Source organism: Dromiciops gliroides, chromosome 2, assembly GCF_019393635.1.
Source record: "Dromiciops gliroides isolate mDroGli1 chromosome 2, mDroGli1.pri, whole genome shotgun sequence".
NCBI classification, from domain to species: Eukaryota; Metazoa; Chordata; class Mammalia; order Microbiotheria; family Microbiotheriidae; genus Dromiciops; species Dromiciops gliroides.
Window position 1 is genome coordinate 408,379,609 of NC_057862.1, and position 24,466 is coordinate 408,404,074.

The 24,466-nt window shown below is 38.9% G+C and overlaps 1 protein-coding gene across 1 annotated transcript in view; it reads right to left on the reverse strand.

The window, feature by feature from the left end:
- LONP2 (lon peptidase 2, peroxisomal) overlaps positions 1–24,466 on the reverse strand; it is a 127,931-nt gene that overhangs the window by 72,674 nt on the left and 30,791 nt on the right. The window contains exons 7-8 of the mRNA XM_043986715.1: positions 18,804–19,062; positions 4,925–5,066 (exon numbers count right to left, since the gene is read on the reverse strand). Of these exons, the coding sequence (XP_043842650.1) occupies positions 4,925–5,066; positions 18,804–19,062 (401 nt within the window). The remainder of the gene's footprint in view (positions 1–4,924; positions 5,067–18,803; positions 19,063–24,466) is intronic.

The following is a 24,466-nucleotide window of genomic DNA, read 5'->3' on the forward strand; positions in this document are numbered from 1 at the left end:
GTCTATTCTCCTCATTTCTCCAGATTAGGGAAGTAAGTACCAAAGAGGTTATGTTTCTTGCCCCAAACACCCAGATCAGAAATAAAGCTGTGACTGAAAATTAGGTTCAGTAAATTTAAAGTTCATTGTTCTTTCTACTATACCATTACTATTTTTTTCTTAGCATTTTTAAGACTTATAAAATTTTTTTTTCAAACTCCTATGAAATAGTTAACATTTGCCAACTCCCATTTCACAAATAGGAAATAGAAAGTTAGAGAGTCAGAGGGACTAACCCAGGGCCACAGGGCACCACAGCCAGGACCTGCCCAAGACTTGTGACTTAGTTCAGCACTCTGGAGATCAGAAGAGGGAAGACAGAAGGCAGGAGATAGATTCAGAAAGGGAGGTAGAAGGGCAACAAATGTAGTTTGCGTACTTCCTTATCTAGGGCCCTGGCAGATGGTTGAGTTAAAAAACTAGGGACAATTTAAATAGAAGTTTTTTTTTAATCTAACGACTAGTTTGGAAGAATTAAAATTTTAGCTTTCCCTGGTTTAGCCCTCTACTGCTAATTCAGGCTAAACTACCCTAGGTGAGGAAAACAAAATGTTGAGGGCCTGCTGTATATAGAGAGCAGGTGCTAATATACTTACTAACACAAAGTTAAGGTCTGCATTTTATTTTTTCATTAAAGGAAATTCTATGCAGACTAAGGATGTATTTGCTATTTGAGGAGCTCCATATTATGTAGATTTAAAAAAAAATCTTCTCAAAGTTGATTAGCAGTATTTGCCCCCTTTATAGAGTATTTAGGGAGTCAAAACTATTTTACCGATTTACCTAAATTTAACAGCAAAGTCTGAATTTTGCACAGATTATAAGATGGAAAAATTGAATATATCTAATGCAAAATGAACACTTTAGGGCAAAATAACAGCTCTGTAATTTCCTGCTGAGTGCTCAAATGCATACAAAGACAGCTCTGTATCCAATATTTTATTACTACCAAACTGACTGAGCCCCAGGAAAACATAATTGCCTGCCTATAGACTTGTTCTGATTTCCCTGCTTACAAACACTTACTTTCAAGTAGTTGGAGCCATTTCTATCTCCTCTCAACTAACTTTCAACAGAGGTCATCTAAATATAGAATAAATATTCCCTTGTTGACGACAGTAACTGGAAATAGGAAGACGTCCTGTTTTACTTGAGCTTAGTAACTCCAAAGAAGCACAAGAACCAAACAAGGCCTGCACGTATAAACAGTGAGGCTCAGCAGAAGCCTGCCTACAGGCAGGGTGAGCCAGCTTTAACCAAGGGCCCCTCACCCCCAGCATGCATCCATCTCACCCTGGATCACAAAAACTAGGAAAGGTGTGCTAAGAGGAAGAAGGCCAGTTGTCATGGCTAAAGACATGGTGGGCTTTCCCCTCTACACTCCTGAATCCAATCTCCAGAAAAATCTAGGTTATGCTTATGATTTGATCTGAACTATCTGGGGGCAAGCTCTTGGCCTTGATGGCTTCTGCATGGTGCCTTCTGGATTTGATCAAAGTATCACACTTGTGTCACGGCTTTGCCCCATGATCTCCAGCAGCTCCTCAGTATCTCTGAATATTTAAGATGCCAACCAGGCCTAGGATTTCAGGCCCTCTACCATCTGCCTTATTTTATACGAATCCTCTTCTCCTGAGCCCTTTCAAACTGTTCTTCTCTTGCCCTCTCCTCTACTTTTCTTCATGCTCATGGCGTCTTTACCACGTCTACAATGGATTCCTGTTAAGAGTCTCCCCTCCCTATAAGACCCCGGTGCTTGGCCACTACCTGCTGCAGAAAGCCTCCCCCATTGCCTCCAGCTACTCTCCCACGGGCCCCTCCCAGCAAATGGAAACCACCACTGCCGTATTTCTCTTGGCATACGGTAAGGCCATCGCCTTGGCACTCATGGTCATTACTGGTCTCTGAGTGTTCACGGCAGGTCCTCTCTTGTTCTCCGGCTGTCAGACGGCTCCTTCTTAGCCTCCGGTGCTGAATCTTCATCACTGTTACACCCCGACCTGTGAGTGGTCTCCAAGGCTCTATCATGGGCCCTCTCTTCTTTCCCCTCGGTGATCTCCGAGCTCCAAAGTGTGCATTATTATCTCTGCAGATAATTCCCAGATCTCACTCTCCAGCCCTAGGATGGCTCAGGAGCTCCTGCTACCTACTAGACATTTCAACATGGATGTCCCCTAGATATCCCAAACTTAACATGTCCAAGAGAACTCATTCTCTTTCCAAACCCTCCCCTCTTCCCAACCTTCCTACTTCCCTATTATTATCCAGGGAACCATTATCCTCCCCAGGCTTTCAGGTTCACAACTTTGGCATCCTCCTTAAATCCTCACTCTTCATTTGCCCCACATACACAATAAGTTGTCATTTTTATCTTCATAACATTTCTTATATGTGATCCCTTCTCTCCACTCACAAAGCCCCCACCCAGCTCAGGCATTCATCTCTTGCCTGACATACTGCAAGTCTTCACTGGGCCCTCCATGTCTTGTTTCTCCTCACTCCGATTCACTCTCCACACAGCTGCTAAAGTGATTTTCCTAAAGAATAAGTCCACGTTGACTCCCTCTCACGGCTCCCTATTACCTCTGAGTAGAAATTTTTCTTTTTGGTATTTAAGGCTCTTCCAACCTGGTTCCTTCATCCCTTTCCCACTTTCCATGTACTAGACCATCTAGCAATGCTGGCCTCTTGTCTCCCTAGCACACGGGACGCCGTCTCCCATCCCTGTTTCCCATGCTTGGAATGCTCTCTCTTTCTTACCTCCAACTCCTGAAATCCCTGGCTTCTTTCAAGTCTCAACTCAAATGCCACCTTCTACAAAAAGCCTTGCTGCCTCCTTGTGTACCTTCTCCCTCCCTTGCCCTGGACACTTGAGCTTTCTTTGCTAGGTTATTTTTCCTTATGTTCTGTATTATCTTGCATGTACCTATTTATTTACATGTTGTCTTCCCTATTAGTATGAAAGCTATGTAAGCACAAGGAAGCTTTTTGTGTTTTTGCCTTTTTTTTTGGTATCACCAGCAGGGCCCTGGATCTGGTTTTGCCTTTCTATCCCCAGCATCTATCACAACATTCAAGCACTTATTTAATAAATGTTTGTCGAATTTTAATTTTATTTCTGACAGCTCCTGGTTATCAGAAAGAGGTAGTGATTAGAGGGGGGTGCAGTAACAATTTCAATTTCACTACTAAGATGTCTGCATGCAACAAAGTTTGAAATGTGATGATTGTGTGACCCCATAAGGAATTTAGTTTTAGCTTAACACTTTGAGAAGGAATTCTTTTATCTCTGATTCTCTATGCTGTGTCAGGCAAGATGACCTGGCATGAAATAGCAGTTGTTTCTGTACCTGTATCAGGAGGATGCATATAAATCTGGATAAACTGGACATCCCACATGCATTGGGGGCTCAGATGTCACCTACTGCTTGTGAATGCTCAGTGGGCTGGTTTTAGGGCTGCCCAAAACAGTGCTTTTTAAAGATGTCAGTATTGAATTGTGCCCCTCAGATCCTATAGAGCATTGTAGAGTATGCTACTATAACAGAAAGACCAATCACAACTACAAAATGTCCCAATATGAGTTAGACTGTCAGTAAGTTTTCTGAGTGCTTAATAAGGGGCTACATGATTTTTTTATAGTTATATAAAAACGCGATCAGAGATCTACTACTAGAAGTGATCTCAGAAGTAATCCCTTCCAACTCCCTCACTTTCCATATGAAGAAACTGGGGATAGGAGAGGTTAAGGACTTACTTAAGGTCACACAGCAAAGTAGGTGACAGAAGAGGACTCTGAAGCCAGGTCTGACTCCAAGGTCAGCTTTCTTCCACTGCACTGTACCTAGTCCCTTGGGCCATGATGTCACTCTTTACAGAAACACAGAGGAAATTAGTTCTTGAGCCAGGGACCTAGATATCCTAACTGCTGCCTCATAGTGGTTAAAAAAAAAGGTCCAAACTGGGGTTTTCTGGGACAGATAAAAAGTCCTTCCTCATCTAGGCTGACCACATGATTACAATACAATAGAGAAGACAAACAGGAGAAACAGAGACAAACTCCTCACCAACACAAACACTGTCATTTTACAAACTGAATTTGAGTACCAGCCATATTCTATCTATAATGTAGATAGATGGTCAGCATTTTAAAAAATCTTCGTAAGTCATCAATGTCACTGTTCCAAGACCAGTGTTCAGTAAAGAAATGGTATGCCTTATTGATCAATCATTTATCTATGAATATTTACTATAGGTCTGATGATGTTATAAGCTAAGGAGAAGAAGTAAAAAAGATATGATCTTTCCAATTTAGCTAGGGGGAAATAGGGGAAAAATAATGCTGTCTACAGTTGCTAAAGAGCAAGTAAGTGTTGATTGTGCGTTGAAGTGCAATGCTGCCCCAACGCATCCTGTGACTCAGGTCCTCCGTGACTGCTACATTACCTCAGATTCTTTGAGATTGCCAGATTAATGACAGTTCTTGGGACAAACCACCTTTAGACTGCTATTTAGGGAATGACTCAGGTCAGACAAGAAAAAGATTTTCCCACAATGCAAATGGAGCTGATAATAAGCTGTTTAGAACTCAGCAAGAGAACTGAGTGAAAGTAAAGGTCATGCTCATTTAGTATCTCATGGTTTCAGGCTTCACTGTGAATCCAGCTGGGTAAACTCTAAATGTCATCAAGGTCAAATGTGCTAGTAATATAGGACCTATGAAAAAAGCATCTTTTTCATTTATGTAAAACTGCCCCTTGCACCTGCACCAAAGCATGTATGGTTTCTTTATTACCAAAATGATCATCTGTATTCTACCAGCTTGATCCCTTATCACCCACATTCCTTAGCTGGGACTTGTAGAGGGAATTCTTCTAAATCTTACCTCAAGCAGGGCAGCGGCAGGGTCTCCCTGCAGACTTTTACCCAGTTTATCAACCTCATCTAACAGGAACACTGGGTTGTTGACCCCAACAGTCTTCAAGCCATTGATTATACGACCAGGCATGCTGCCAACATAGGTTCGCCTATTGGGAACAAAGAGCAAATTCCAAACAGTGAGACGTCAGAAGGTAAGAGTAGAACCTTAGGAAACCATCCATTTAGGACGAGAAAAAACCCACCCAGCTTTCAGAGTACTAAAGAAAGATAGTAAAGATACAAGGTTCAATTCTTCCTGACCATTATTTATAGTATACAAATATTATATTTGATACAATCAATTAGTCAACCAACAAGCACTTATTAAGAGCCTACAACGTGCCAGGTGACATATTAGGCTCTAGAGATCCAAATACGATGAACGAAATAATACCTAGTCCCAAGAAGCTCACATTCTAATAGAAAAAGAGTATTATATCTCCTTCAGTGTCAAGAACAGCGGATCTCCAGATAGGGGTTTAAATACTGGCTTCCTTGACTTGGCAGCTGTGCAGGTACTGTGGCACGATAGGGCACTGGACCTACAGCCAGGAAGACCTGAGTTTAAATTTGCCCTTACTTCCTGACTAGCTGTGTGGCCCAGGGCAAGTCACTTAGCCTTTGTTTGCCTCAATTTCCTTAAATACTAAATGGAGATCATAATAGCATCTGCTTTCCAGGGTTGTTATGAAGTTTAAATGAAGTAATATTTGAGGCAGCTAAGTAGCACTGTAGAGTGTGGGACCTGAAGTCAGGAAGACTCATCTCTGTAAATTCAAATCTGGCTCAGGCACTGTGTGACCCTGGGCAAATCACTTAACCCTATCTGCCTCAGTTTCCTTGTCTGTAAAAGGAGTTGGAGAAGAAAATGTCAAACCACTCTAGTCTCTGCCAAGAAAATTCCCAAATAGGGTCACAGAGTCTGACACGAATGAAAACTGAACAAAAATATTTGTAAAGAGTTTTACAAATTTCAAACTATCATACAAAAATTTACTTCATAGCTACATAATCTTGGATAAATCACTTAACCTTTTTGGGCCTCAGTTTCCTTATCTGTTAAAAAAAAGGGTAGGGGAAGTTGAACTAAATGATTTCTAAAGGCCTTTCAGATTTTAAATCCTATCATCCAACTTTGCAGTTTCAAGTTTTTTTCAATGTCTGGAAGGGTATAAAGTCCACAGTCCAAAGTCAAGTTCTCCAAAAGAGGATAGAGCTTTTGGTTAGCTTGTTCACAGTCAAATGGCTAAATTCCAGTTTCAGCACTCAGTAAAATGGACAGAATGCCACACCTTTACTGTGCTGCTATTAATCTTAGTTGCCATCTGGGATGTTTCTCAAACCCTAAGTAATCAATGAATTTAATACTTAGGCTTTTTTCCCCAGTGATCCCCAAGAACTATTTCTCAGTTCCTTAAGGAGATAGTGCCTATTAAAATTTAGTTTTATTACCAACAAGAGTTAGAATGACCCAAGTTCACTGTGACCTTAGGTAAATCACTTAACTTCTCAGTACCTCAAGTAACTTTTTAGGAATATAAGATGATGAACAGTTGCCAGTGTGTATTAGAAGACGGTGTTTCTCTAGCAAAGCCCCTTAAAATTCAGTGAACAGGTTAGGCCTACCTCAAGAGGTAAAATTAGCTTAACTGAATTACTGAAATTGCACAATTCCAAAATTTTCATTGTGAATGATTATCGTGTGCTGATTTGTAACATACTGATAGGATATGGGGACCAACAAAAGGTCCAAACTCTACCAATTCTGACCTGCTTAATAAAACTACTACTTCTACATATATGCAGCAATTGATATATTCATCAATGAACATTAAAATATCATGGATCCTTTGGTTACTTTTGGGAAAGAGCCACCTATACTATCTTTGCCAGCACAGCATATAACGAGAAACATGAATAAATTTATCAAAATTAAAGAAAGTACCCATTTAACAAAGCAAAGGAAAATTTTGAGAGGAAGTGTGGATAGTCAATAGTGGGTTGGCCTGACTCTGCCATTTATCTGCTGTGTGACTGACTATGTGCAAGAGTTCCCAAGGTACCTCTCTAAGTAATAGGGAAGTAGAAGTAAGGAAAGAGAAGGAGTGTCCTACACTTGTGAAGTCAAGAGATCTGGACAAACTTTTAAAGCGACAGTTTGCTACTTTTCCTGACATTCTTGCACCCTAAAACCACACCTAAACCAAATACTGTTGCTACAAAAAGCAGAAGATGCTGCCTGCTCAGAAGAGGCTGCTACACAACATAGTGAACTACAGCAGCCATCTCTTGAGGGACAAAAAGCAGATCCAAACACTGTCTGTCACATGATCCGTAAAAAGCTGCCCAGAGTAAACAGTGTGACCTGGGAAAGGACAAGGAAGCCTGACAACACTGTGCGGATGCTTCCATATCCAGTGAAGTTGACAAATGCACAGAATCAAATGCTGTAAAGATTGTCTAATAAGGGTAAGGCAGGAGCAAATCCACATTTACAGTAATGGGGGAAGACAGAAGATTTATAGAAAGTGAAGTCTTCATAATCATTTGCTTAAAAGTTTATTTCTAAGCAGGTAGTGCAAGGCAGCTAGGGGACACAGCCAATAAGAGTTCCAGGCCTAGAGTCAGGAAGACCTGAGTTCAAATCTGACCTCAGACACCTCCTAGCTGTGTGATCCTAGGCAAGTCACTTAACCCTGTTTGCCTCAGCTTCTGAACTGTAAAAGGAGCTGGAGAATGGAAATGACAAACCACTCCACTATCTTTGCCAAAACACACACACACACACACACACACAGGGTCACGAAGAGTCCGACACGACTGAAGAACAATAACAAAATAAGGCAAAGATGGAAAAAACACTGATTTTGGTGATGGAGGACCTGAGTTCAATTCCCATCCTGTGATTTACTAGTGTTCCTTGAACAATGTGAATCTGTTTCTTCATTTATAAATCGGAGATGTTATCAACGGTACCTACCTCACTGTGTTTCTATAATGTAATCACTTTATAAATCTTAAAAGGATCATGTGAACATAAGGTATGATTATTATGAGAAAACTGTAGAGAGGGAAAAAGTATTTACATCTCATTTCCTTAAAGGTCACTTACTGGTGAAATGTTAATAGCCTTCCTGTTGTGAAGTTCTGATATGTTGCCTTCTAAAAGGGTTTTGTGGCAATTTAAGTCTGAAGTCTATGTGGAGAAACCTAGCATTTTACAGCTTTCCTTCTCGAAGAAATGGTTATTAAACATTATGCACCCACATATATGTGCCTATATATATATATATAGGCACTATAGTGAGATACACACACACACACACAGCAGGGATCTGGCCTGAGTCAGGTCTAGCCCACTGTCACATAGATTAATATCAAAACCAAGAATTGTCCCCAAGTGCTCCGGTTCCAGTGTGTGTATATAAATACACACTCTGCCCTCCCTCACTACACTATGTATGCACTATGTACATACTATATATACTAAAGTATATACACGCTGTAGCGAGATGTGTGTCTCACACACATTCCACAATAATGCCAATCTACCTAATCATAACCTTTTAGTGACCCCCTGCTACCCACAGAATAAAGTATAAGCTCAGCTGCCAATCAAGGCCCTTCATCATCCTTCCTCAATTTATCCTGCCAACTTTAATATGTAATTTTATCCTACACATAGTCAACATACTATTCTCAACTGAGCCTTGTGCTTTCTTCTATAGCTCTGTTCATATGTTCATCACATGTTCATAAAGCAGTTAGGTGGTGCAGTTGGTAGAGTGCTGGGCTTGGTGTCAGGAAGACCTGAATTCAAATCCTGCCTCAGATACTTACTAAAGATATGTGACCCTAGGCAAATCACTTAACTTTTGTGCCTCAATTTCCTTATTTGTAAAATGAGGAAGGGGGTGAGTTTGATGGCCTCCAACATCCCTTCTCTTATTCTCTGATCCTATGACTTTACCTGGAGCATCCTCCTTACACATTTCTATCCATCTGTCAATTCTTAAAGCAAATCCTAGCTGATCCATGAAGCTCCCTTTAATCATCCTGGCTGGAAGTGTTCTTTTCCTTCCCTGAAATACTGTGGCAGTTATTGTCTCAACCATTTCTCTGGAATTTAGCCTGTTCTGCCTTGAATTGCTCATGTGGATTTCTGATCTTCTCAAGAAGCAGAGATGACGCCTTTAACTCTTCTTTCTGTCCTCCCCCTCAGTACCCAAGCACAGTGCCAGGCACATAACACATACCCCCCTCCCAAACACACACAGCTATAGATCAAATATATGCCATTAAGGGAAAGGGTGTTAGAGTCATTTCATTAATTCTTCCTTTATACCCCTTTAAAGGTCCTAGAACATATCTCTCTCATGATCATTTCAAGACGGATCTGTGGTTTCTTGAATAAGGCATAGAAATCAGCCACAATCTCAAAATTATTCAAATTGGGCAAGTTCCTATAAATATTTTAGGACTCCAACAAGCACTTAAGGTTCTACAGTCATCAAATTTATTTCTAATTCCAGTTTGTCTCTTTCACAAATGTACATCACCAATCTTGAAAGCAGGAAAATTCTCAATCCATCCTTAGAAAAACACCTGCTGAGAATCTATTGAAGGTGAGTCTGTAGTCTTGCTTAAGCCTAGAGTTTTACAGAAAATCCAGCCATGACACGATGGTTCGGTTTACCAAAAGCACTGCGAAGTGGTATGGTGACCTAGAAAGACTACTGCATTTGGAACTGGAGCACCTGGGGACAATTCATGGGTTTGACACTAATCTATGTGACAGTGGGCTAGACCTGGCTCAGAGCAGATCCCTGCTAGCGTAGGTCCAATACTGAGCAAAACGAGACATCTGCTGGTCTAGTTTTTCTCAACTTCCATAGCGGAACAATCTACTTGTTGGGCATTCACAAAAGGAGATTTGGTCAAATCACTTCACCTCTCATGACCCCAGAGTTCTGTTCCAGCTCCCTTTGTCCTGCAGATGAGCAAATTAAGGTTCTTCCAGGTCTAAAACTGCAACCCTGTGATTCTTTTTAAAGAAGCAGTGAGCCGAAATGACGTCGTGGGCTTCATCTCTATCTGGTACATAGTAAACTGTACATCTTTGGTACTGTATCAACTCCTTCAGGTCAATGAAATCAGAGATCTGGACTAGAAAAAGAATTCTATCCCAGTCATATGGTAAGTGTTAACACATTTTTTTCCCCTCGTTAGACCCAAAGGGTTAGTGCCTGTTTGAAGATACTCTCTTAGAAGAGTGGTCTTGTTAGAACATTTATTTTACTCTTTATAGTAAAATAAAACTCAAATCTTATTACTATTTAAATATATAGATCGACACTGTCTGACTGTCAAACTGCTCTTTCTAAAGTACAGGTCTGACCACATCACTCCACCCAATAAGTTCTGGTGTCTCCCCATCATCTCCAGGTTCAAATATAAAATACTGCTTGGCATTCAAAGACCTCCACAGCTTGGTCCATGCATTCAGCAATCTAACTCCTCATTGTTCCTTGAATAAGACATTCCATCTTCCAATTCCAAGCATTTTCATTGGCTGTCCCCAAACCTGGAATGCTCCCTTTCCTCAGCTCTGCCTCTTGGCTCCTTTCACGTCCTAGTTTAAAACCCTACCTTCTACAGGAAGCCTCTCCTGATCCCTCTTAATTCTAAAGCCTTCCCTCTAGTGATTATTTCCAATTTATCTTGTATATACTTGTCTGTACATAGTTGGTTTTGAACCTATTTGTTAAAAAAGAAAAAAAAAAGCTACACAACTGCCATCAAGGAAGATAGAAATTTGCTATTCAGATTTCAAAAAAAATCTTTGTCTTGGAGAACTGTCCTGAAAAATGAACAAGCAGGATTTAACAAGCACAGCTCATGATAGACTTTGTCCAAGTTGATCTATGTAGCTTGGCAAGGTAGCCTTTTCAGCCAGATCAACCATTAAAACCAAGTACTGAAATGAACTGAACTTTGAACCAGGCCTCTGAATTGTTTTGTCATAGTGTTAAATGACAGATTTTTAAAAATAGTGAAGCATATTCAATCTTAGTGTTCTCAGTAAAGATATTATTAACAATATTTTTAGGAAAAGCAGAATGGTGCCAATTAATACATTTTTCAAAGAAATGCTGTTCATTTTATTTTAGTCTTTTTAATTTCTATTTTGTGTATGTTTTGTAATGTATGTTAGTACATTAGCACATGCATATAATTTATAAATAAATAAATATATATAGGAAGTCTTTGCTCAAAAGTTGTTGGGTTTTTTTAACTGATAAGGGTGTGATCAAGAAAGTTTGCACACTGCCTCTCTCAAACAGCGAGATTTAGTGCTTCTGTATATGGATTTCACATGAACATATTTTGTGATCCAATCTGGTCTCTAGTCATGATATGTATGTATATAATTCAGTCCCACTAAATATAAAACATATATTAGACAGAAGAGCTAGAATGACAGTAAGATTTTGAATAATGCAGCAGCAGATACTAACAAATTCACAAGGACAACAACAAAAACCAGCTGATTATTATTTGGCCAATAAGATGTTTTGAAGTAGTTAGATGGCACAAGTGGATAGAGTGCTGGGCCTGGAATCAGGAAGACCCGAGTTCAAATCTGAAACTTTCTAGCTAGGTGACCCTGGGCAAATCACTTAACCCCTGTATATCTCAGTTTCTTCAACTGTAAAGCGAGGATAACAATAACACCCACCTTCCAAGGTTGTTGTGAGGATCGGATGAGATAATAATATTTGTTTCCTTCATTCCTTCCCAGAAAATTAGGGAAATTTACCGATAGCCAGAAGTACCACACACATTTCATTTTTGTAATCAGCTTGCTGTTATTTGCTAAATTGTAAACTCCTTAAGGGCAAGGCCAAGACTGCTTTGTTCTGAACACTGCATGATAAGGCACCAGTGAATAGGACAAAGTATCCAGGAGAAAAGGTCAAATAATAACTGCAAAATTTTGTCTCATATGATTTGTTACACTGGATCAATTCTTAACCTAGGATCCATGAACTTATTTTAAAAACAGTTTGTAACAGTATTTTAAGAGAACTGGTTTCCTTTGTAATTCTATGTATTTTATTTTATGCATTTAAAAACATAATTCTGAGAAGGCTTCCACTGGTTTCATCAGACTGCCAATGGGGTCCACGACACAAAAAAAGGTAAAGAGTTCCTGGTCAGAAATCTTCTGCTGAAATACCAGTCTAAAGATACCGGTGAAAAGAATGTCTGTTTATAGTCTCATAGCATTCATCCATACGTGACAGTTCACTGGCAGGTACCTGAGCACTACTCAACTGACATACATATTATATGTGATAAACAAGGCTCTCTTCATTGCCAAGAATTTTAACACAAGTTAAAGGTTTATCATTTTCCCAAACAATTTACTTTACGCTTTCTAGAAATAACTAGAGACAGTTCTAATGTGTCAGACCAGTTAATGTCAAAATAAGGGCTAACCATATATGGCCCCCCCCATCCCCCCGATAATTAAGTAATGCTTTTATTGTCTGCTCTAGTACTAGTATCTTCAAAGAGAAGTGTCTTCAAAAATGTTTTCTGGTTTTAGGCCACTGCTAAAAACCATCAAAATATAATCCCAAAACACCATAAGGAATAAAGCACCTACTTATTTGCTTTTCATTTCCAATTAAAAAAAACAAACAAACAAATCTGTGATTTCCTTGGGGTAGGTTAACTCATGGTAAGAAAACTCTTTTCTACAAATGCAAAACTGTAACTATTCTCTAACAGCCTTAGAGTTGTTGGGGGAGGGGGTGGTGGCATTTAACCTGAGCGGTTAAGGTCACAAAGCTAGTACATCAGAGGGAGGACCTGGACCCACATCTTCCTAGCTGCTAGGTCAGGTCCCCATTCTGCTTCATTCTGCTATTGTGAATAGTGAAATAGTGTAAATAAAATACTATGAACCTTTATACCTTCATTTTTGCTAAGTAAAGGAAGTTTATTCCATATGTTCTATTTATAGTTTTTAAGCTCACATTCAATTAGAGGGCTCTTGCTGATCAAGTCTTTTTTTTTTTTGCAGGGCAATGGGGGTTAAGTGACTTGCCCAGGGTCACACAGCTAGTAAGTATCAAGTGCCCGAGGCTGGATTTGAACTCAGGTACTCCTGAATCCAGGGCGGATGCTTTATCCACTGCACCACCTAGCTGCCCCAAGTCTGCAAACTTTTATCAAGAACCTACTATGTGCAAGGAGACCCTTGCCTCAAATTTTACCAAAAAAAAAAAAATGGAGGCCATTTGTGATCCAGTGACATTGGCCTCCTTGCTGTTCTTTGAACACGACATTTGATCTCCACAATCTGTGCATCTTTCACTGGCTGTTCCCCATGCCTGGAATGCTCTCCCCCTCCTTTCTATCTCTTGGCTTTCCTCAAGACCTAGCTAAAATCTCATCTTCTGTGAGAAATCTTTCCTGATCCTCCACAATGCCAGTGCTTTCCCTTTGTTGATTTCCAATTTATCCTGTATATATTTTGTTTATAAGTAGTTGTTTGCATGTTTTTTCCCCCAGTAAAAGACTGTGAGCTCCAAGAGAAAAAGGACTGTCTTTTGCTTTTCTTTGTATACCCAGGGCTTAGCACAAATTTAGCACATAGTAGATGCTTAATAAATGCCTTTACTCTTGACTTGTTAGGCTGGGGAATATGAAGACTTCCCTCCTGCACTCCCATCAGTAAGCTAATTAACCGCTTAAAAGAAATTGCCACAGAAAAATTAATTAAAATAAAACACTACCAATGCCAGACAACTGAAAATCAAGAAAAAATATACCTTCTTTCCTCCCTACCCCCAAATCATGAAACATTGGGGAAGGACTGATTTTTAAAAAAGAAACCATTCCCAACTGGCTATATAATCCTCCAATAGGTATCTGGGCTAAATGGATAGAGATGACATTCTGCATATGAGAAAGGTAAGTGATGAAAGCCTATGTGATGCATTTTAGAGAGCTGGGAGAAGCTTGATAAAGCAGCTCTGTTTTTCTCTGGCTATTTTAAGACTGCAGAACAGTAGTAGCTACACACAGGCTAAGAAGGAAAAACAAGTATTCACATGAATGCCAATAATAAGCACGTGACCAGTGCTCAACTAGCAAGATACGGGTGTTTCCAAAATTCAGTTTTTGGACTGTCACGTAGAGCCAAGTGTGCCCTTAAATCCCACTCCATGTCCATGCTGTAATCTGGAAGATATACTCCTTTTCTCTTTGGAAGGTACAGTGAAAAACTGAGAGCTACAAATATGTATTTATGTATTTTTATATGTTTATGAGGTTTTTTGGCCATCTTCAAACAAAATATTTTCAAATCAAACTTTTTAAGACTTCTGTACTTCAGGAGGTATGCGGACAATACACTCTAGTGGCATACCAATAGGCAACACTGTTAATGGAATTCTAACACGTTAAGTTTCTGAGCATCCACCAGCTATGACAGAACTATAATCTATTCATAAAAAATTAATAACCAGTGGATGCTAAGTCCAAAGAGTCTTTTTAGTGATAAAAATTCCAGCCTTCTATTTATTTCTTAGAGATAAGTGACATGATGTTTAAAACAAATAGTTTAGTCTAAACAATATGAGAAACTACTTATAATAATAGCTTTTTTTGTGGTGACAAAGAGCTGAAAACTAAGAGGGTATCCATTAGTTGAGTGATTTATCAAATTACGATACATGAATGGAATGGAATAGTACTGTTAAAAGAAATGATGAAGGAGATAGTCTTAGACATACCTTAGAAGACTTGTATGAATTGATGCAGAGTGAAGTAAGTAGAACCAGAACAATTTATCCAAAAACAACATTGTAAAGACAAACAACTTCGAAAAACCTAAGAACACTGATCAATGTAGTTAGTGATCAACCACAACTCCAGATGACTTAAGATGAAACATGCTACCCAATTCCTTACAGAGGTGATGGTCTCTAAGTGAAAAATATGACACATTTTTTTTGGACATGGCCAATGAGAGGATTTGTCTTGTTTGATTATTTTATTCATTATAAGGGTTTTGTTTTTCTTATTCCAAATTAGAGGGGGGGATAAGGAAAAGAGGTATAAGGAAGAGAAAATAGATTTTTTTGTTCATCGAAAAAATTAAATTACATTTAAAAAATTTAAAGAGCAGGTATTTTAGACTAAAGGTACACTTTTTTTCCGACATATGTTGTTCCCCTCATCCCCATCTTCTTCACATTCAAGTCTTTTGGGGGAAAAAAGTCATTTTATAATCTCATTTAAGTCTTTATTTACTGTAGGCAGTAGAGCCACTCAAGAGAAAAGAAGTCTATTCAAAGTTAGAAAAGAATGATGCAGGTTTCATGCCTCTTGCCATATCATTTTTAAAAGGGGAGAGAGAATAAGTGCAGGAATAATATAAAGGAATTCTAGAGAGTACAAGGGAAAGAGTAGGCAATGCTGAAGAAGATGAGGATGAGTAAATCAGTAGTAGGGTTAGGGATGATTTGCTCCTATGTGACTGGTGATTAATAAGGGGATGGGGAAAATATAGGTGGTGGAAGATTGTTAGCCACAGAGGTAGTAGTGGGTAGCAGATGAATAATGAAGCTCAAAGTGTCCAAAAGGTATCATCACTGGCTAGAGGGCTGGGAATCTAGTCCAGCTTAGTTTTATAGATAGGAAGTTGAGGTCCAGTGAAGTTTAATGACTTGCTCAAGGTCATATAATCAGTAGGTGGCGAAGATGGAGCCAGACACCTGTGACATACAATCCAGGGCTCTTGGCAGTCCGCTATACTTGTCTCCACCTCCCCAGTACATGGTTGTGGCTTAAGTTTTTATCTTAGGAAGAGAATGACATCATTTTTATTTGGTTAGAAGCAAGTCAATTGGAATTCAACAGTAAAATGTAATTGAAATATTAATTTTATCTATTTTTCCATCTATACCAAGATATGATTTGTCTCTTTTCAAAGATTTCACATTGAACGGCTTATAGCTGAACGAATAGGCATAGATGTCATTGTTGGGAAATATTTTTCATAGCTTTCCCACAAAAAAAAATCATATTTTTCATGGTCTTGGCACTCAGTAAGAAATAAATGTTTTAAGTGTGATGTGCTTTAGAAATTTCAATTGCTAAAATACACTAACAAAAGGGAAAAAAAGGTAGCTTCTAATTTTTAACTTGTCCTATTTGGGGTCTGTGCTGAAAAATACTCAACACTTACCACTCAGTGTGGAAGAAATTGAGAAAAACAGAAGTACAGGATCTGGTAAAATATGATATCCCTTGTGCCCATCATTTTCCCCAACTTCACAGCCAGTATCTCACTACCATTACCACCATCACCTTGATGGGAAGGGGGGGGGAGGTAGGAATTCTGAGCTGCCTTGACTCCAGATCTTCGAGCTATGCATGGGATCAGAAGTTGCTTTCTACCTTGTATAACTGAATCCTCTGTGGAGAAGGGCCCATCAAGTCCTAAAATCAGGTACTTCAGCAGAAGTGGGTCCTTTGCCCTTTTGCTTCCTTGTGGAAGCAAACAACAGCCTCTAGTGGCTTATGTGGGAATTAAAACAGAGCAAAAACAACATCAACCCTTGATTGAGTAAAAAGCACCTGAAATATCACAGGAAATATTTAAAGAGAATGAACTTAATTAGCCATCTGTGAAGGCTCCTTGTTCTCTGTAACTTCTCTCTTTTTTTTTTTTTTAACACGTGGAAAGTTTTACCTGAACAACCAATCAACAAGTATTTATTAAAAGCCTGCTATGTTCAGGCACTGTGCTGTAAATATGTACACAATAATTAGAAAATAAGAGGGAAGAAGGGCCCTAGCAATCGAGGGGGAGAGGGGGAGTGGAGTTATATGGAAAGGGGGAAAAGAGTAAATAAAAGTTCCTGGAGAAACTAGTGCCTAAAGAGGGATTCTTAAACTTTTTCCATTTGCGACCCCTTTTCACCCAGGAAATTTTTACACAACCCCAGGCATATAGGCATATAAAATAGTATACGTAATCTTTTACTGTTGCCAAATTTTTTATGACCCCCACATTCAGTTTCAGTTTAAGAAGCGTTGGGTTAAACTATGGTTTAAAGAAAGAGTTCTTTGCCCTTTCTCATTCAATCTGGTAAGTGGAAAATGTCATGATTATCTATTTGGATAAGGTAACTTCTATTATATGGAAAATGAAATATGAAATAAGACATTCTAATTTGGGGGCTGCTTTCTTTTTTCATAGACTTTGTTTTGCAGTGTGCTGATAATCTACAGATCTCTCTGACAGTTAAATTGTGATAAAGACCTCTTTATGGTGTAGACACACTTTGGTATATTTTTTTAATCTAAGGAAACTCATAATGAGTAATGCATAAAAGGTGTCTCACAGGTAACAATAAAGTGCTATGTCAATATAAGCTATTATTGGGAAATAGTTCTCGTGATCCAAATGAATTGTTTGTTCCTAAAGCTAAGGTGTCACAGAAGTTCACAGATAAGCCTTTCTACTTTTACATTTTATGTACCAAACCAACTCTTCTCCATTTCGGAGTTTAAGCAAACAAAAAACCCAAAGCAAAACTGAAGGAAACACAAAAAAGACTCCCACAACTTATTTCTCTTTTAATTATAAAGATGATAAATTCATCTTAGTTGTTCGATGGTATGTCCTCGGTGTAGACGATAATAGATCCTCTTAATAGATCTAACACATTGAGGATTCCTTTTCAATTGTCATGGTGCTAAGGAGCTGAACCTAAGGAGGCAATCCAGGTCCAGGGCCCCCAGATGGAAAATTCTCTTGCCCTACAAGCAGCCACTCTAGTCTGCTCCTCCTTTCTCGTCCTCCCATGAATGAAGTAGTCCAGACTAACATGACTATCAGGTGTGGGATGAGTTGGAAGTATGAGATAAAGAAGAGTTAAAAGAGAGAGAGTGTGAAGAGAGGAAATAAAGATGAAATTAGAGAAAAAGAGGTTGGAGGGATCAAATCACAGAGACTAATGGAGGAGACTGAGGGAATAAGGAGGCATATTTTTGGGGATGGGGAAGAGTCAGGCTTATGATTGCATTTGTAAGGCGGGGGGTGGAACTCCCTCCGCTGATATAGATCACTACTATAACTATGTGTTGTAGCCTTGGAAAGCTGCTGAGTAAGTAGCCCATAGTCTCACAGTCAGAATGTGTTAGAGAAAGGCCCTGAACTCAGGTTTGACTTTAATGCTGCCTTTTATTCACTGCACTATGCTGATACTCCTGTGTTGTTTTATTAATTTTTATAAGGGAATAGTTATGCCAAGGATACTTAATTTGCACAAGACTATGTAGGCAAATGGGAAACAGTGGAATTGTAGAATATATTTGTTGTCTGACATTAGAATGCTATTATGTATGCAATAAATGTCCATAACTGTTTAAAAGTAAGCATTCACTTATATTATTAAATGGTAGCATGGGAGAAAGGTTTTTTGGTTGGTTAGTTTTGTGCTACCATGAAAAACCAAACCTTAAAAGCAGAAAAATTCATATGTTCCTAAATTTCAGGAGGCACCTCGATGCAAAGCAAAATGTGCTGGTCCCTGGCCTAATGAGTCATAAAGAGAATGTCATTTTCACCCCTAAAGAACTTGCTCTTTTACTCAAATGGAACATGAAGATGGCTGGTAAATCTGTCTTCCAACCAAGTTGAGCCATTATTAAAACTGTCTTTCAAGGATAATTTGGCTACAAGGCTGTGGAGGTAGTGAGCGGAAGAAATGGCATGTTAGAAAAATCAAGTCCTTTAATGCAGAAAAGAGAAATACCTGTGTCCTCGAATGTCAGACTGATCACACACGCCTCCCAGGGCAATCCTGTGAAATTCTCGACCCAAGGTCTTTGCTACTGATCTTCCTACGCTTGTTTTGCCAACTCCAGGGGGGCCGACAAAGCATAGGATTGGGCCCTTCAGGTTGTTCTTCAGCTGCCTGACAGCTAAGTATTCCAGAACCCTTTTCTTCAACTTGTCCATGGCGTAATGGTCATTGTCCAAAAGAATTCGGGCTGCCCGGATATCAAGGCGGTCTGTCAAGCAATAGAGTTGAAACAATTTGAATACTCAAATCAAGTATCTCATTTTTACTTTAACTGAAAAGGCTCTTTCAGGCCTGATAGTCAAACTGTTATTGGAAAATAGGATGGACCAAGAAAAGACTGAATTTTTTTCCTGTGGTAGGATATCTCAAGGGAGGTTCAGACATGGCTCATCTACATAACAAAGGCTAGGAGCAAAACCACATCCTACTGTAATCTCCATCTTTTGAAAGTATTGTAGATATTCATTTCCACTTGAGAAATGATACCTACATCTACAGATTAGTTTTTTGAGAGAGAAAACATTTCTCAAGGGGGTACAATTTCTATATAATCTGTTCTTGTTTCCTAAACTAAGCTTTCTTAAATAAATATATTCCTATCACTATATGTTAACTTCATATGACTTTATTTTAAATTTATATATCTCCTCCCATACCTAGAGACCTATTCCTTAGAACAAAAGAAAAAAAGAAGTTCATCAACTGAGTCTGATGGTATATGCAGTGATCCACACCAACAGTCTTCCACAAGTGTAAAGAAGGGAGGGAGGTGGATTTTTTCATTTCTTTTGGGACAAACTTCCCAGATCAAGTTTTCATAAAGGTCACCACTGAGTGACTTAGCACTTAACATTCTTATATATTAAAAAGCTATTGCAAAAGTCAAGATGAGAGATGATGCAGGCCCAAACTAGGGAGGTAGTCCTGTAAGTAGAGACTTACAGGAAGAAGAAAGTGGATATAAGAGAGGTTCTGTGGAGGTAGAATCCATAGTAACTGATAATTGATTAGATATGGGGGCTAAGGGAAAATGAAGAGTTATGGGGGACTCCTAGGTTTCCAATCTTGGTAACTCAATAACCTCAATGAAAATCGAGAAGTCAGGAGAGGTTGAAGAGAGGAGACAAAGTAGAGATAGCAAATGTCCAGAGATAACCTAGTGCTATTACATAAATAAGCTAAATGAAAACATACACAGAAAAAGCAACTCGCTAAAGCAGTAAACAAAGTGACTGTAATTTTCACCTGATTGATTCTCCGCAACTGAGTATTTCACAGAGGTCATTAACATCAGTATACAGGGCAATAGTTTGCTGAAAGAAGAGAAGCCCACTAATGCATTGTTGGTGGAGCTGTGAACTGATCCAACCATTCTGGAGAGCAATTTGGAATTATGCCCAAAGGGCGATAAAGCTGTCCATACCCTTTGATCCAGCAATACCACTTTTGGGTCTTTTGCCCAAAGAAATCATGGAAAGGGGAAAGGGACCCACATGTACAAAAATATTTATAGCTGCTCTTTATGTGGTGGCAAGGAATTGGAAGTTGAGGGGATGCCCATCAATTGGGGAATGGCTGGACAAGTCGTGGTATATGAATACAATGGAATACTATTGTGCTGTAAGAAACGATGAGCAGGAGGAGTTCAGAGAAACCTGGAGGGTCTTGTGTGGGCTGATGAGTGAGATGAGCAGAACCAGAAGAACATTGTACGCAGTATCATCAATATTGAGTGTTGATCTACTGTGATGGACTATATTCTTCTCACCAATGCAATGGTACAGAAGAGTTCCAGGGAACTCATGATAGAAGAGCATCTCCAAATCCAAGAAAAAAAAAAAGAACTGTGGAATATAGATGCTGAATGAACCATACTATTTCTTTTGTTTTTGGTGCTGATGTTTTTCTATTTTGAGGTTTTTCATCATTGCTCTGATTTTTCTCTTATAACATGACTAATGCAGAAATAGGATTAATGTTATTATGTGTGTGTATATATATATATATGTATACACACACACACACATATATATATATATATATAAACACCTATATCAGATTACCTGCTGTCTAGGGGAGGGGGGAGGGAGAAAAATCTGAAATTATAAAGCTTGTATAAACAAAAGTTGAGAACTATCTTTACATGTAAAAAAATAAAATATTTTATTAAATAAAAAATTTAAATTTAAATTAAATTAAATTTTAAAAAAAAGAAAGAAGAGAAGCCCAAATATGTAATTATATTTGTAAAGGGATTTGGGGTGTAGCTTTCTTCAAAACACCCATAAATCAGGATTTGGAAAAAATAAGATTACCAGGTTTATTACAGACATGAAACCAAAGTCTTGGGCTAGTTAACAGCAGTTGAGCCAATATTTGTCAGGCTGTGGTCTGCTGTTTCTTTAGCAAAACACAGTCTCCCCTCTTGACAAACACACAGATGAACGACTCTCAGCAGATGGAACTCTATCAGTTTGGCAGCTCTTCCATTTGTTACCAGCTTCTTCAGGCCCTGCAGGATTGTACCTAACGAGGCAGTGAATGAGGCAGGGCCTGCCTGGGGTCTGATGAAACAGTGTCTAACTTATTTGGAGGAAAGGTGATTCAAAGGGCAATGTAGTCTAGTCACCTGCTCCACTGCCCACCCCCTCCCAAAGTGGGCCAGATTAAAGGAAGTGACCACATATACCAGAAGTCATGCCTCACTGTATGCATCTCATGTGTGTCTTCCAGAAAAGATCGGCCTGACTGAAACTATGAATTTCTGTTTCAGTTGTTAATAGTTTAGTGCCATCATTTCTGACTAGAAAAGATTCCACTAGAGGGCAATATTTCTTCACAGCAAGTTCCAAAAAGCTAGATTTCTCAGTTTACTGAGAGACTCTTTCTTCTCAAGTTCACTATGACTATGCACTGTGAATCATACTTCCTGAATCGTGAGCCCTGTTTTAATCTAGGGAGAAAAAAGAGCTCAGGTTCCCAGAGACTAAGGTAAAAGTATGACTTGGTTTCTCTTATATAATGTGTATTGCAATTGAAAGTGGCAAATAAAACCTCAACCCAGAAAATGATCAACTTTTTCACACAAAGTGTAAGAGTGAGTAACAAGGGATGAGCTGAAGATGAACTTAACACATTATGCCTCATTGCTCAAACAAGAACAAAAACAAGTGTCAAGGAAATGTAAGAGAAATCAAATAGAGGGATGGCAAAGGAAGGCCTTTAGTCCATATTCTTCTCCATTAGGAGGACCTATTCATTATTGCAAGTTCTGTTCACAGCTTTCATTTGCATTGCTTTTCTTTGGTCGGATAGCTCTTTCTCTACAGTATCTCCCTCTCTCTCTTCCTTTCATTAACATCAGTCTGTATAGCCAGAGGCCTGGATCATTGCAATGAACCTCTCCACTGGTCTTCTCAACAGGCTCTTACACCTCCAGCTCATCTGCCACCTTCTTAAAGCACCCTTTCACTTTATTCCTCTGTTCATAAATCTCCAATGACTCTCAATCACCAGAGGAGAAATTCAAACTCTTAAGTCTGGCATTCAAGGCCTTTCACAGGATGATTCCTAATTATCTCTCTATTTGTCTATCTATCTCCCGACTATATTTTTCATTTATGCCTTAGAAGGACCTCAAATGTTATCTAATCTAACCTTTAACAGAAGAGAAATCCCTCCCACATTCTATTAGCTGCACAGTTCTAATTGTTAGTTTAGCCTAAATCTGTTTCTCTGTAGCTTTCTGTCACTGTGATTGTTCCTAACTTTGCCCTCTGAGGCCAAGAACATAAAGTCTAATCCTTCTGGATGACAATTCTTCAAATGTTTTAAGTGATTGCTTTTGTCTCCCTATCTCCGCCCTATCTTCTCAGTTCCTTCAACTGATCATCCTAAGACATGATTCCTATCCTCATCCCCATCACTGATGTCCTCCTTGTGGGCACTCAGTGTACAGAACTGAATACAACATCCCTTCTTACCCTGTGCAATTCTTCCCCATGTCTTTCCCTTACTCCTCAAAAGATGTATATAACATGAGGAGGCCTTCCTCTCATCCATATTTCATGTATGTTGTTTCTGTACTTGGGCTGTCCATCTTATTCTTCTTGCTGCCTAGCCAGGCCATCTTCTTTTGTAGCCTGTTAATTATTTCCTATTTATCCTGTACATGGCTTGCTCTGTATGTGTGTTTGAATATTGTCTTCTCCATTAGATTCTAAGCTCCTTGAAGGTAGGGACTGTATTCTGCCTTTTGGGGGGCGGTATTCCCAGGGCTTAGCACAATGCCTGGTACCTAGGAGAAGCTTAATAAATGTTTACTGATTGCCAGGCATGTCTATGAATGTTTATGATGATATTCTTACCAGACTTCTCCCAAAGAAGTCATCATTGATAATGTTCTACATTACTTAAGCCCACCATTCATTTTACAACTGCTTCTGGGTCATTTGCAATTTTGATTCTTCTCTTATCAAGGTATCCCATAATTTGCAACTATATGGACTCATTCTGGAGTCCCTCAGAAAATAAGCCTAGGCCACCACAAAGGTGTGGACAGCAGACAGCTGTCCCATTTCATCTATGCTTTGAGAATATGATGGGGAAGCTTAAATGAATTGAACAAAAAGTGAGTAATCCTCTGAGCTGGAGCTTAGAAAGGCATACTTTCAGGATATACTTCTGAGCTCCTCCTATAAATGAAGCCAGATAAGGAATTTAGCAGGAAGGGAAGCTGCCATCCTTAGCAAGCTCTGGGAAAGCTTACTTTTATATTGACTTGCAAATGAAAAAGACTAATGAAAAAGTAATGTCTGTTAAAATACTACATTCAAAAAAGGTATTATAGGGGCAGCTAGGTGGCACAGTGGATAGAGCACTGGCCCTGGATTCAGGAGGACCTGAGTTCAAATCCGATCAGAGACACTTGACACTAGCTGTGTGACCCTGGGCAAGTCACTTAACCCCAATCGCCTCACCAAAAAAAAAAAAAAAAAAGAAGAAGAAAAGAAAAACAAAAGAAAAAAAAGGTATTATAGAGTACAGTCAGTATATTTTCTCAGAGCTATTCTTTTAGGAAGTTAGGAACTACTGTCCTAACAATTCAATATACTAAAACCTGGCAGGAACAACCTTTTTTTTTTTTCCTATGCTTGAATGATAGCCATATAAATGTACGTTGAAGAACCTCATTTTCCTACATGGAACTAACAATAGAAGCCAAGATAATATATCTGCTCAATAAAAATAGACAACCATAGTTTCTCTTATGCTGAGAAAATAGGATAGTTATTAGTTAATTAATGATTATTAAGTGACTTCATTACTGCTCTCAGAGAATCTAATAACTAATCAATACCGGGGCATACACCATTCAGTAGGGTGTGGCTGGTGTCCAGGCAGGGGAACCTGGTGAGAAAAGATTTGTTACAATTATTAAAAACCATATGTAAATAAAATTATATCCCAAAAATTGTGAAATACATTTAAACAAATCTTATTGTTGTTGTTCAGTCATTTCAGTTGTGCTCAACTCTTCATGACCCCATTTAGGGTTTTCTAGCAAAGATATGGGAGTGGTTTGCCATTTCCTTTTCCAGTTCATTTTACAC